Source organism: Kogia breviceps, chromosome 11, assembly GCF_026419965.1.
Source record: "Kogia breviceps isolate mKogBre1 chromosome 11, mKogBre1 haplotype 1, whole genome shotgun sequence".
NCBI classification, from domain to species: Eukaryota; Metazoa; Chordata; class Mammalia; order Artiodactyla; family Physeteridae; genus Kogia; species Kogia breviceps.
Genome location: NC_081320.1, coordinates 1,010,819 through 1,025,610, shown reverse-complemented (window position 1 = coordinate 1,025,610; position 14,792 = coordinate 1,010,819). Strand labels below are relative to the sequence as shown.

Sequence of the window (14,792 nt, the reverse complement as noted above, 5' to 3'; positions counted from 1 at the left end):
CCTTTGCTGCCGTTTTCCTGCTTTCTGAAACTTAATACCTTTTTTCGTAGATTCAGAGTCGAAGGAAGAAAATACTGGACGTGTATGCCAATGTGTGTGGCGTCGTGGAAGGTAAGCGGAGGGCCAGGGGGCACTTACTTCCCGGGGACCCTCTCCGGCTGTCTGGCTGGGTTTGGCTCTTGGGTCTTTCAGTTTCTCTCTCTTGTTCAGGTAGGTAATTTCTATTCCGCTATCCAGCTCACGAATTCTTTCCTCTTTATTCTGCCATATCTACTGAGCCTTTAATCTTGATTATTACATCTTTCAGTTCTAACATTTCCACTTGGTTCTTTATACTTTCTATCTTTTGTTAACCTTTCTATATTTTCTTATCTGCTTCAAGTGTATGTTCGTAATTACTTGTTAAAGCACCTTTATCGCAGCTTCTCTAAAATCTTTGTCAGATATCTCAACATCTCTTGTTATCTCAGTGTCCGCATTTACTGATGGTCTTTTTTCACTCATTTGAGATCTTCCTGGTTCTTGGTCATGAGTGAGTTTCTATGGAAACCTGAACAGTTTTATGTGATGTCCTGAGATCCAGGGTCTTACTTGAAGCTTCTGTGCAGCTGGCTTCCTCTGACACACCTGGGCGGGGGAGGGGCGCCCCTTGTCACTGCCAGGTGGCCGTGGATGCGCGGGTCCCCACTCGGCCTTTGCTGACACCCATGGGGGTGCGGGTGGGCATCTGTCCCTCCGAGTGGTCTCCACCAACACCATGGGGGCGGGGAGGCTTGTTACCAGCTGATGAGGAGGCAGCCCCTGTCCCCACCTGGCCCTCCCGACACACCTGGTGCTACGACCTCCTGGGGGTGGACGCCCAGGCTCCCACTCAGCTTTGCTGGCCTCGGAGGGAGTGGAGCCAGGGCTGTTCTGGGTGTCTGGCTCTAAGAGGGCAGTTACCGTCCGAGTGTTTTCTTCTTGCTGAGGGCAGGCTTTCGACGGGCGTTTTGTCTGTGCTTGTGGGTGTGTCCCGGGTCTTCAGCTCTGCTACCAGGAGGAAGAGGGAAGAGCATGTCTACTGCGTCTTCCAGAAGTGGAGAGAGTTCTTTTTTAAGTGCCCCTGGCCGAGTCTGATGTACAGCGGGGTCTGAGGAACGCTAGGCCACTGACTTGGCAGTGACTTGGCTCAGATGACACCCACGCCAGGCTGTCCTTGGAGCACCTTTCATGAAGGTGACCGTGGTCCCCATGAAGGGGCCTGATACCGGCAGGGGCACCTAGGAGTGGCCCATATCAAAGGCGTTGGTGATGGCTCACGGTGTCCTAGAGGGCGTCCTAGAGGGCTGCTTGGACCCGGGGAACGGAGGGGCTTCACGTGTGGCTGGCAGTGTCCCGGAAGTTGTTTGCCTTAAGCAGATATTCTGTGTGGTTTTCTGCATTTGTGTCTTACTTTATACTTTAAAAAAAGAGAGTTTAGAAAGCCTTTGCGAAGGTGTCGCGCTCCTGCCGATCTGTGACCGAGGCCCTTTGTCGCGCAGGCCTCAGCCCCACGGAGCTGCCGTTCGACTGCCTGGAGAAGACCAGCCGGATGCTCAGCGCCACATACAACTCGGAGAAGGCCGTGGTGAAGACGTGGCGCCACCTGGCCGAGAGCTTCGGGCTCAAGCGGGACGAGATCGGGGGCATGACGGACGGCCTGCAGCTCTTTGACCGCATCAGCACGGCCGGCTACAGCATCCCGGAGCTGCTCACCAAGCTGGTGCAGATCGAGCGGCTGGACGCCGTGGAGTCCCTGTGCGCAGACATCCTGGAGTGGGCGGCCGTGCCGCCGCCCGCCGCCCCGCTGCCCGCCGCGTCCTGAGCGGGGCCCGCGGACCCCGTGGCTGGGCTGCCTCCTGGGCACCAGGGCCGCCTCGCTGGTCCGAGGAACGGGAGGAAACAGGCCCGCCTCCCGGTCTCACCAGACAGAAATCCACGTGGACATGCGCGGCCTCGCCACCCCCGGCGAGTCTGTGCGCACCCGTGCGGCCAACCCGCCACCCCCTCCTCCGCGGACACGGTCGGCGCCCCCCGTGTGCACCAGCAGTGCCGGAGGACAGACGTGAAGCCTCTGGTCCCTGGCTGCGGGGAGTTCGCAGCCCGGGAGAGAGAGACGTTCTCCTGGAAGACGGCACACAACCCGAGGCAGGGAGCGCTCCCTCTGGGGGATGAGGCCCCACGAGGAACGCAGCTCCAAGGCTGGGAAAGCTGCAAGAGGCAGGCCCCGCGCCACGCCCTCCTGCTCCAGGCTCAGCGTGGGTCTGAATCACCCACGTGGCCCTGGGGTCACCGTCTCCCTGCGGCCCTTCCGGTCACACGGACGCCCCTGCCACCTGCCCCACGCACTGGTCTGCAGGGCGTCCGGTCAAGGGCCGCCACAGCCGACCCTGCCACTGCGCGAGTCCAGCCTGGGGGCCAGGGGTCCCTGCGCCGCTCTGTGCTCTCATCCGCGCCCAGATGGCACCCTCTGTGGGCAGCAGTGCTCAGGGACACAGGCCACTGGCTTCAAACAGAAACAAGTGGTCGGCTCTGCTTGGAAAAGGAAATCACGACTTCCTGAGAGGCCAGCCACACGGCCCCAGGTTTCCTCGTGGCACCTCCCGAGCCCGTCGCGGAACGTGAGGCCTGCAGCCACGGAGCACCTGGGCTCGGGGTCTGGGGACCTGGTCTGCTCGTGCCAACGGGGCCCATTTTTGTCCCCTCCCAGGCCTCAGTTTCTGTTCTGCAAATAAGAGGTTCGTCTGTGATTCTGAATCAGGGAAAATAAAGTTCAAGTGAGCAAAAATGAAACGGAGCTGGAGGAGATGCCAGGCCTTGCATGGATGTGAGCACAGCGTGGATCCCCGAGTGAAAGGCGGACACAAACTCTCAGAACCAGAGTTCTCCCGGTAAGTACAGTGTCTGGCAGACGCAGGGAGAGCAAGTTAGTGGACAGGCCTCCTGCCTGGCAGACTCCCTCGCCACACCTGCTGTCGCCGGGAACCGGGCAGAGACCACACCAGGGGGTTAACGCTGAGTTCACTGCCCAGCCCCCAGGGACAGGTCTGATGGTGGTTGTTCCTAAATTAAAACCAGTCTCTGGTTTATAATGTTTGTAAAAGTACAAGTCACACGACTGAGCAAATGCTTTTGGGGAGGAAAACCTGAGAGCACACCCCGGCCGGAGCAGTGGCCCTTGGCCAGTGAAGTCTGACTCAGCTATATTCGCGTCTAACCCTGTTCACGTCACTTATTTTACAACAAGTCCTCTGGGGGGAGGGGGAGGCGGGGGGGGGGTCGGGTCTGGTCCCCCTGCTCCTGGCCGTCGCCTGTGTGAGATGAGCAGCCCCGCCAGAGGCCGGGCGGGGGTCCCAGCCGGTCCTGTCCCCTCCAAGGGCGTGCACCCTCCTTGGCAAGGGCCACCCCCCCGTCAGAGGGGCCGGAGCAGAAGCCCGGGCAGCGGGGAGCGTCGAGGAGACAGGCAGGACAGGGAGAGGAGGCCCGTGGACACCACAAGGGCCGGGGGACCACACGAGGAGGAAAGGGGCTCGGGGACTTGGCGATGGCACAGCGGAAGGTCCACGGCGGGGCGGCAGTCAGAACGGGTAAAGGCCAGAGAGAGCAGCAGAGCTTCGGGAGAACTCCCAACCCTGAAAACCTCCGCTGGCACGAGACACAACCTGCACCTCGCTGCCGCCACGGGAAGGCGGCCAGCCCTGTCTCGGCCGGCACCCTGGTGTCCCGCGGTCGCGGGGCCCCCGAGCACGGCCAGCACAGGGGGCGGGGACAGCCACCAGCGTGGCCTTGTTTCCTGCCGCCCGGGGCTCTCCCGCCCGCGTAATCTTCCCAACAGCGCCGCGCGGGATCACCCTGACTCTGCAGTCTCCTCACGCAAACGAAACGTTTGTGAGGGCGCCACGCGCAGGCACGGTGCCTGACGCAGCCCTCCGCGCCCGGAAGCGACCACGGCGGCGCCGCTTCCACACGCGGAACCTGCGGCTCAGAGATGCCGCCGCTCAGGCTCGCTCCGCCTGGGCCCGCACTTCCCAGCCCACCTGCCGAATCTACGGCCAAGAACCTGGGCGGGGCCTCCACGCACACCAGCTTTACACCTGGACGAGCCCCTCGCCCAGAGCCCCGGTGGGGACGAGGTCACACTCAGAAGGACCGGAGGCGCTTCCACGCCCCCCAGGACACCCCAGGGCGGTGAGCTCAGACGTCGGGGGCGGGGCAGGACGCTTTAAAGCCCACCCAGGCGACCGTAATGTGCGCCCAAGGTTGAGAGTCACTGCGGTAGACGAATGACGGCTCACTGCCGGAAAACGGGGCTAAGAGCGTCAGCTGTGGGGCCGTGGGGAATGAGGCCAGCGGCTGCGACACACGTCCACTACGTGCGCCTGTGTGCCTACGTGTATGTACACTTTTAAACTGCACACGTGTACGAAAAGACCTTCAAACAGCAGCAAAGCATGAAACATGGGAAAAGGAGTTTTCTTTCTGCATCCCAGACTGTGCTCCCTGTACCCGGAGAGCCCTTAGACCTGCACCCTCACAGGTTTCAGTTCTTTTTAGCCTTATTAAATATGGCTGTTCAAAGAGTTGAGTTTTACTCGCGTATGTACCACTTTCTTCGCTACTTCCTCTTGCTTCTTCGACCTTCTGAAAGCATTCTGCTTCTTCCTAAAGTACACCCTTCAGAGGTTTAAGTGGGATTTACTGGTAGTGAATATTTGGTTTCTCTGAAACGTCCTCCTCTTGCCCCTGTCTTGGGAAGGCTGTGGATGAGAACCCCCAGGCGGGCGGCCAGCCCTTTCAAGCAAACTGTCTTCTCTCTCGGGCCGCGGGTAAGCGTCTGCTGGGCTTCGGTGTTCTTTCATTTCTTCCTATACAACTTTGCAGTCAATGTTAGTCCCTTGTTTCTTCACTGCATCTGTAATCACCTCGTTTCTTTAAACCTAGGCGACAGGACTCATAGCGTACGTACCTCAGCATCTCCACGGCTCAGGCAGGCGCCCCTCACTCGCCCTCCACAGACCAGGGTTTCCCCAATTTCATCACACGTGCTGCCTTCAGGGGTCCCAACTCTGCAGGGATCACGGTTCAAGCCACCCCCGTGATGGCCCCTCGTCTCTGCCTTCCTGGCTCAGGTCCCCTGGGCCCCAGGCCTCCATTACCCACCCGATTCTTCTGCGTCGCCCTCACTTCTGGCTCCCGGGGATCCTCTACTTTGCCACCAGCTCGGGGCGCGGGGCGGGGGGCAGTGTCCCCGACACTCTCAGCTGCACCACCCGCTGGCATCAGGCTGCCCGCCTGACTGCTTCTCACTCCAGCAGGCGTGGGGGCCGGGAGAGGGGTCGTGAGCCCCACCCGGAACCGGGCGAAAGCCAGCACCGCGGGCCCCCTCGCGGCAGCTCTCCCCAGCCCGGGTCTCTTCCAGCCTGCGCGAGGGCAACAGTGACAAGACCCAGGGCGACGCTCTGACGAGGATCAGGTAACACAGGTAAGAGCTCAGCTCAGTGTTGACGAGCACCAAAAACTTTTCTCTAATCCTGCCTGTTAACTTTTCCAGATGAGTTACGATGGTTTTCTCAAGCGCTAAAAGGAATTCTTCTGGAATTTCTGACTGGGATTAGCTTTAGTTGAAACGTAGAGCAGCTCGGGCAGATGCGGCCTCCCACCCGGAACACGGAGTCCGTCACCATCAAATCCTCCCCGATGCCCGGCAGACAAGCGTGGACAGCTGCTCGTTAGGTTCTGAACCTTCCTTGTTTCGTCTGATTCCTGTTTTATAGAAGTTTATCACGTAAACTATTAACTTCACTGCTAACACTGAAGTGAAACAGGAATTCCTAATTGGCGACTGCTCGAGTATTTAGAAGCTCTGCAGTCGTACGTTTATCTTGCCACCGGGCATGCTGCCGAGGTTCCGTAAGCTCCCCAGGTGGCACCCCCTTCCCCAAAATTACGCTTCCTTAAACATCCACCGTGTGTCACAGGACTTCAACAGGCATGTGTCCAGTGTTGCACAGTAACTTTGCCGATTTCATGGCCCTTTAAACATACTGTAGTAAGTTTTATCAGGAATCTAAGTTGAATTGTAATATCTTTAGGCATTTATTGAGTGTGTATGGCTTTCTACCTTTGCTCAGCAAATACAGGAAACTATATATATATTTTTTACCAGAAAGCCAACCTGGTATTTCTAGAATGCATGCTAATAACCTAGTTGGTCATGGATTAATGTTCCTGTAACATACGGTTGGTGTTGATTTGTTCATATTTTTGAACCTTTTATTCCTTCTTACTTCCTTTGACAATTTTTGGTACTGGGTTCACGCTATCTGTATAAAATGAATGTTTTGTCCTACATTCTGGGCCAGTTTAAATAGCTTTAAATATTTCCTCTTTGAAATGTTAAAAACAATTCACCTGCAAAACATCTGGAATCAATGTCATTTTAAAAATTACTTTTCACGCTTTTTATAAGACTTTAATGATTTTCCATTGCTGATTTCTGGAGGCAATTCTGAGAGTTTGTCTTTTTCTAGAAAACAGTCCATTCCATCCAGATTTTCAAATTTATCAACATAGGGCAATACAGAATTTATTCATAAATTTATTCAGAATTTTAAAAAACTCCCTAAATATATATTTTTATTCTTCACACACGTTCCTGGCTTTCTATGTTTTGCCATGTCTGTATACGTATTTTAGTTTTCAGTTAAAAGCAATCTCTTCTGCTTTTAGTAGTGGTTACTCTGACATTTTCCAAAAGCATTCTTTATCCTTCATTTTTCTGTCAAAGTCCATACTGAAATGGAGCGGTGAAAATGTAGAAAAGCGCTCCTTTCTAGCCCCCTCTCCACCTAGATGCCAGGGCCCCCGTTAATTCTGTTTTTGATTAATAGAGCCTCATCCAAATACTCTTAACTATTGCTTTCCCCATTATTTACCCTTTTGAGAATTTAACATTTCACTCCACTTTATACACAAATTACAACAAATCTTTAAACCTGTTTACGTTTCAGTGGTTTCAGAGCCCACTACAGTCTTTCGGTACGAGGTTGAGTTAATAGACTCAATTTTAAGTTGGTGAGAATAATCCGTGCAGTTTCTTTTCTCAGGAATAGTGCGTAAGTGGGTAACTTCTGAACACCTGCAAATCTGAAAACACCGACGACAGGCACGTTCACCAGGTGTGAGTCCTCCCGGGCGGCCTCTGGCATCGCAGGAGCTGCCTGGCTTTTCTGCTCCCGCAGGCAGCGGCCCGCCATCCCCGGCGCGTGCTCACAGGCCTTCAGCCCCCGCTCGGCTCCGGCTTGGCCTGTGCCCTGTGGCCCCTCCGGAAGGAAGCGCCGGCCCCGACGCTGGGCGCCCGCCGCCCTCGCCCGGCACCTCCCCTGCTCCCCAGCACCGGCCCCACCTCCTGAAGCGCTGAACTGACGATGGGTTTGTTTCTCACGGTCACTGTCGCTTCTGCATTTTTAAGTGCCTGTAAGCCTCACCATCACATTAGCCAGCTCTTTCTTTATGGATTTCTGTTTCTGCTTCACAAACAGCACAGTTTCTTATACTCTTTTGAAGGGGCCCAAGTTTCCTGAGACTTTCTTCCAGATTCTGAAAATGAGATTAAATGCTGATAGGGGATAATCTCTGTGAGTCTTCAGGGTGATTTCTTCTGTGTATCAGTTTCCTGTCCTACGCCCCGAGCTCTACCCAGACCTCTGGCTAAGTCACTCACCTTTCATGGCAAGAGAGCTCTCTGGGTGCAGCTGGGTGCTCTATATGGCACCTAAAGTGTGTGCACATACACTTCTAGAAGGGGGACTTTTAACACATTAAGAAAACAGAACGATGACACACGCTAACCTTGTTCCCACATGAACGCCAATTTATTCCAAAGAATCTTCCTAAAACATTTTTACAAAACGTAACCCCCAGGGTCATTAACCCTGAAAATTCCATCGTGTACGTTAGTACCACCTTAGCTGAATGGAAAAAAATCCACATTCCACAGGTTCCATTTTAAAGGTTAAAAAATTTTTCCATTTTTCGTGATAAGTGATGCTACTCGTAACTTTACTTGGTAGTTACTCTGGTGATTTTTACAATCTTACAAGTAGCAACACATAGGTAATACCTATAAATAATAATGAGCCAGCCTAAGGGTTTGTACCGGCGGCCAGGGAGTTGCATTTTGTTAAACCCAAATTGAACAGAGTCGAATTCAGGTTAATACAGAGAAATGCATGCTCTGGATGTGTCGTCCTTTGTATTTCTTGAAGCATCAGATGAACTGCAAAGAGTTCAAAGAGCTTCTTATTACTCCTGTAAGAGAATGAGCACATTAATTTAATCCCACACACTTGTGTGTGAACAGCGAGAGATACGTTATGTGTAAATGTGGGGAAATGGCACCTGTTTTTAAAAATAATGGAGGAAATGGGTAACTAAAGGATGAACATGCCAAGACAAACAAGACAGCTTGTATGAAGTAGGCCGAAAGTGGAAAAGTATTCAAGGAGAAAAGAGACTGCTTTATCACCCTGAAACCTGCACCCTATTCACTACTAGAGCGGCCTTTTCCCTCACAGCCGGGAAGAGTGAAATACGTGGCCACCTAATTTTAAGTAAGCTGGGCTTCCTAATGCAGCAGAATATTACTTGGCCTCTTGACTTGGCTCTAAAATACCTTTGCAACCGTCCTCCGCATAGTAACCAGTCAGCGACTTCACTTTCCATCAGTGAGAGTGACACCTGGTAGCGCATTTCCTGTTTCCGGGGTACGTCTATCTGTTTGCCTCTCCCGGAACCCCCGGGAGCGCCACCCGACACAGAAGGTTTACCGATTTATCCTAAGACTTGCTTGGGCATCAGCTACTCCCCCAAACTCCTCACTCCAGCTTCTTTCTAGTTCTTCATCTACGTCTGAAATGAACACAAACTACAAAACGCGTTGCCAGCCGTAGCGCACGCTGGCCCGAGGACACAGCTGCACCGGGGAACACTTCAACAAGGCGCAGGGATTACGAGCTGAGAGGCATTAAGCCTGAGTGACGCCACTGCAGCCCTGCGCCACCACACGGGGGGAACGGCCACAGGCCTCCTCGAGGATTTACTGATCACAAATCAAGACAATCACAGCCAGTCAGCCCGCAGGGAAAGGAAGACGATGAACGGACACGTGTAGCTGATACCAGAGCTAAACTGATAATTTGGCGAGTTGCGTATGAGGTCACAATTTGACAATTAATAATTCCCTACGGTGTGGTACGGTGTGTGACACCAAACAGAACAGACAGACCTGCGGTCACACAGCCGCAAGGAATTTCAGGATGCGCTGTATTCACCCACCCTGCGCGCTGAGGCCTGGCGAGACACCGAGGCGCTGCCGTGGAGGTCACAGGCCCTCGAGGGGGCGGGGGCGGGCCGGGCAGAGGAGCTGAACCAGCCCAGCGCGGCTGCACTGTCATAAAAACGCAACGGACAGAAGGTGCTCAGAGGTGCCTCAAGAGAAACACTAGCGTATACAAGATTCCACGAAAACACAGCTTAAAGTCTATGTCCATTTTTTATAATTTAAAAACTGGTTATATCAATGTGTGCGCTGGCGAAAGAAGAAATATGAAAAGAAAGCCCTCAATTCTTGCAATAAAACCAAACTGGTGGCAGTAGCATGCCCATCAGAGTTTGTTACCAGCATCATTTAAAATCTTTTCTGCCTGATTCATTCTCCTCCCTAAACTCACTGCAGTCAATAATAAGGATCTACAAAATATATTCTTTTATGCTCTCCCTTATTTTCACCTGTTGCATCACAGAATACCAGTGTGCAGGAAGCTGTTCGAGGGCCCACTCTGTCACTAAGCGTGTGATCTTGGATCGATGTTAATATTCTACACATTTATTGGGAACTTTGATTCAGTCATCGCCGTTGAGCCACTACAGGATTCAGAAACGTCTACATGATCACAGAAAGATACGTTCTAATAAACAATGTTAGAAATAGGAAACTCTTACTTGATTTTGGACAGTTTCTGTAGGATGATGCTGAGCCTCTCTAGGACGTGGAGGTCAAGCTTCGGGCCCCGGAGCAGCACCGAGCAGGTCCGGAAGAAGAGGGAGCAGCTGCACGCCTCCAGGAAGGGCTGCAGGAACCCTGCGGGACAGGCAGGTCCGCGGTGAGGGGCCGGCGCGCCTGCGCACGGGGCTTACCACGCCGGACCGGGCTTTCATGCTTTCCCCTCTTCAACTACGGGGAAAAGTGCCATCATGTGAAGAATTAAAATACTACTGGCTCTTGTTGAACGACGCAAACCGAAGGTAAGACCATTTCCCCTGGTGTCAAACTTCCATTAAGCAGAATCTAGAAGAAAGTCTGTACGAGGAGGCTGATTTTTGTTTGTTTGTTTGGTTGGTTGGTTGGTTTGTTTTTTTGCGGTACGCGGGCCTCTCACTGTTGCGGCCTCTCCCGCCGCGGAGCACAGGCTCCGGACGCGCAGGCTCAGCGGCCACGGCTCACGGGCCCAGCCGCTCCGCGGCACGTGGGATCTTCCCGGACCGGGGCACGAACCCGTGTTCCCTGCGTCGGCAGGCGGACTCCCAACCATTGCGCCACCAGGGAAGCCCTGAGGAGGCTGTTTTAAATACTTAGCAGTAAGATATTCTGTTGGGGTAGTAATTTTTTTAAAACCCTAAATTTAAGAATTTCATTTACGTGCTAATGACAACTTACATAATCACTGAATAGGAAAAAACTTTTTAAAGCATAAAAGCAAAAGTGGGAAAGATTCATAAAAGAAAGGATTGAAAAATTCTATAAAGTAAAAAACTTAAATGTCTATGTAAAAGAAATTAGAACAAATTAAAAGGCGAAAGCTCTAAAAAACTAAACAAAAGGGAAACGCCAAACTTGGTGGGGCAGGCGTTGGGGCAGAAATCTCCTCGTAATATATTTGCCAGAAGAATTGATACTTTACTATAAAAAGAGCTCTTATAAATCACTAAGAAAAAGATGGACCTAATATTTTTAGAAATGAGCAAAGGGTACAAGCAAGCAACTCACAAAAGAACAAAAGCAGTAAAAATATTCAACTCAGTATTGATGTAATGAAATAACTGGAATTTGCCAAATTCGTATGAAAAGACTTAAGTGTGTACATCCTTGACTCTGACAGAGACGTATACAAAGGTGTGAAAAAGAGTCCCTGTAAAGTCTGTAACCGTGAAAACTGAAAGCTCCACTGAACAAAACAATGTGTAAAAATGCTTTCCAAGGTGTAAATCACTTAGATTTGTAATTAGGGAAGTTTGGACAGAAACAAAAATCAATAACATTAAAGATAACATTAAACTATGGCCTTTAAAATAGTTAAATTCTCTTGTAAAACTCAGGGGCTCCCACAATGGAGACAGAACTTTATTTCAAGCACAAATCAGTGACTAAAGGACATAAGAATAAGAGAAATTTGCACTCATCATTCTTTTTGAGCACATAAGCACAGCCGGAAAGACTCTATGTCGGTATTTTGATGGTATACTGAGTAAAATAAACTATTAAGTAGTGAAATTGGCAAAACCCAAAGTAACAGTCGAGGAATGTTTTGGTAAGAGGAAGTGAAAGCTGGTGCCTGGAGACAAGGTCGGTGGGCCCTGTGCCCGAGAGGCCCCGCAGTGAGAAGCAGGAGGGGAAACGCACCCCCCCACACAGGAGCCCACTCAGTGTTGTCTACATGTGTTTCGATCTCAGCCACACAGACTCTTTCTGAAGAATGAACTTTAGGTTACGAGTATGGTGCACATAATCTGCAAATAGATTAAAAATGCACCGAGAGTTCAAGCAGCTTCGTTAAGCAATTGTACACGTTCCTCGGTTCAGATCCTGAGACCCGTGGTGCAAGTCACTCTCGACCGGAAGGCTGACCACTGCACGGCTGACGAGGGAGGCCCGGGGAGAGGGACGGTCCCCAGTCACTGCCGGAGCCACCTCGGGGGGTTCTCAGCACTGCTACAGGCCACACTATCAATGCTGTCCATTTAAAAGCCCCCCAAACACCTAAGAAAGTTATAATAGTTGTTTGTAAATTGCTGAAGTGTAAGAGAGTACATCCCCCTTTATTTTGCTTTACTTTATGTGTATATCAGGTCCTGGCATGAATAAAACAGATATTTACAAGTAAGCACTTCCAAATAAAAGTGAACTTCCTTGTATGACCTCTGTAATGGAAAAAGGCCAAGACCATCCAAAGAGTTTAATATACCCACATATTTTAAAAGTAAAGCTTATAAAGGTCTTTTAGAAGCAAAAGAGGTTCACTGGTTTGATTTCCAATCTCTCTTCTGCCCTGTGAGACAGACATCAAACAAGAGAAAGGAAATGCTAAGATTCACATATGCATTAGGTTAGGTTTACCTATAAGCGTGAAACATGGTAGTCAACATTTTTTTCAGTACTACAGTGTTTAAATCAATTATATATTCTTTAAGCTTAGAAGAATTTCAATTTGAATACACGTGGCCAGTACGAGAGAGGAAAAGAAGAACCAGAACCGAAGGCCCAAAAGGCCAGGTGATTCCTCTTCTACACTTCACTGATGTCTCCACTGATTAAAATGGGAAGGTAAAAGTGCTTGAGAGAATTTCTCTCCCCAACACCTAGTCACATGGATCAAAAACTGTAAAACAAATGAAACAAAAACCAAAACACCTCATTTACAAAAACCAAACCCACACACAGACACAGCAAGGGGAGAAGTCCTCGTCACAGGCGGCCCAGGACAGAAGCGCGAAGTTCCAGAGCAGGGCCTGAGCTCACCTCGACACCCCTCTTCCGCAAGACACGGGGGAGGGGACACAACCTCGGGAATTCTCACCAACCACCACCCCAAACCCGCAGGGGAGCCACTGCCGCCTCTTCTCTCTTCTGACAGGGAATCCACTGAACACAAAGTCCCAGAGCGAACTGTACCGGGAACGAGCTGAAGCCAAGAGAATTTCTCTATGGGAACAGGACACCCACACCTCCCACTAACGATGTTATATGAACCCAAATGAGATATTGTAGCAGAATCTGAGAAGTGAGAACACAGCCCTGAGAATGTGGCAAAGAGCATGTCACCACCAGAGCCACCGGCTACAGGAAAGAATGGATACGTTAGGGAAAAGGGCTTTCAAACTGTGGCGCGGAAGGGAGAGAAAACCTGGACTGGGACGAATGGTAGGCCTAGTGTAGAAGGTCTGCCCCGTCCACGAGGACAGGGAGCCAGAGTCATCAGAGACAGACGAACCGGTCTGCGAGGCTGAAACGGAGACACAGACGTAGGGAACAAACGTACGGACACCAAGCGGGGGGCGGGGGGGGGACGAATGGGAGACTGGGATTGACATATACACACTAATATGTACAAAATAGATTTAAAAAGAGAGAGAGAGGCAGCACGTCAACTCGGTGAGCATGTTATAGCAATCAACCAACCAACCAATCGTTAAGGGATATAGCACACACAAGGCAGAGTCAAAGCTAAAAGAAAACACAAAGAACAGAACAGTTTTCCACAAGTGTTCTGAGGTCTCAGTCAACCTAATAAGAACAAGGCTAGTCAATAAAATAAGAAAGAAAAGATGATAAACAACAGGATTTAAGAGAGAGAGAGAATCAAAACACCACCATTAAAAAAGTAATAAATTAAAACATCAAGAAACCGAAAGGACAGAGCTGAAAATTAGATTACTATCATAACAATCCGATCATCACAGAGAATGAAAACCAAAATGAAAGGACCCGAAAGAAGCCAAGATATGCAAAACCATCAAAAAAGACCCATGAGGACAACTGGTGTTCCTAACGATATAAAGTTAATAAAAGAAAAATATTACATATTATGTTATGTGTGAAATGCTAAGTGGACACGGAACTGGACCTGCAGATCCAAAGAGTGCAAGAGTGACGCAGACAACATCCAAGGGCTACACCCTGGGCTTGAGGGAGGAAGCAGCTATCAACCACCCAGGAGAGCAGCAGGGCACCACTGCTGGGGAGGCCGGGCTGCCCTCTGGCCTCTTGAGACAGCCGCAAAGCACCGCGTGCGACCAGCATGAGCGCTCAGACGGGACCTCCTGAGTGCAGGCGCCCCAGCCGCGCTTCCAACACAACACGAAGCAGCCTCCACAGCACCTCCTAAACTGGGCGGTGCACACAGGCGAGGGAGCAAGATTAAGAGATCGTGCAGGGACTTCCCTGGTGGCACACTGGCTAAGAATCCGCCTGCCAGTGCAGGGGACACGGGCTCAAGCCCTGGTCCGGGAAGATCCCGCATGCCGCGGAGCAACTAAGCCTGTGCGCCACAGCTACTGAGCCTGTGCTCTAGAGCCCGTGAGCCACAACTACTGAGCCCACGTGCCACAAGTACTGAAGCCCACGCGCCTGGAGCCCGTGCTCCGCAACAGGAGAAGCCACCGCAGTGAGAAGCCCGCGCACCACAACGAAGAGTAGCTCCCGCCCGCCGCAACTAGAGAACGCACACGTGCAGCAACGAAGACCCAACGCAGCCAAAAGTAAATAAATAAAATAAATTAATTTTTAAAAAAGAGATCATTGAGAATTAAGAACAGAAATGCAGAGGTTGCAGTCAAAGGCCTAATCCTGAGCCCTGAATGTGATTAAATGTAAAACTGGCATAAAGCAAAGTAAGAAGAAACTAGCATGAAGCAAACGGGCAGATTCTGCAGTCACAGGAAAGACACAAACTAAACGGCCCGGAAGTGGAGGTGGGGAGAAGGAAAGGGCGTGGCGC

General features: G+C 51.2%; 2 protein-coding genes across 35 annotated transcripts in view; one reads left to right on the top strand and one right to left on the bottom strand.

The window, feature by feature from the left end:
* EDAR (ectodysplasin A receptor) overlaps positions 1–2,053 on the top strand; it is a 52,597-nt gene extending 50,544 nt beyond the window's left edge. The window contains exons 11-12 of the mRNA XM_059078618.2: positions 51–111; positions 1,521–2,053. Coding sequence (XP_058934601.2) covers positions 51–111; positions 1,521–1,843 — 384 coding nt within the window. The 3' untranslated portion in view covers positions 1,844–2,053. The remainder of the gene's footprint in view (positions 1–50; positions 112–1,520) is intronic.
* The window catches only part of CCDC138 (coiled-coil domain containing 138), a 139,922-nt gene that overhangs the window by 73,235 nt on the left and 51,895 nt on the right, over positions 1–14,792 (bottom strand). For 21 of the 34 annotated variants that reach the window (XR_010835289.1, XR_010835284.1, XR_010835283.1 and 18 more), the window contains one exon: positions 10,021–10,159. The exons of 2 other annotated variants lie outside the window; for them this stretch is intronic. Coding sequence is in view for 13 of the 32 variants with exons in the window: in XM_067006972.1 (XP_066863073.1) it covers positions 10,021–10,159 (139 nt within the window). In the remaining 19 variants the exon portion in view is untranslated. Of the gene's footprint in view, positions 1–7,865; positions 8,329–10,020; positions 10,160–14,792 lie in introns of those variants that run through there. 11 more of the 34 variants (XM_059078866.2, XM_067006973.1, XM_067006978.1 and 8 more) reach the window with 1 other exon arrangement.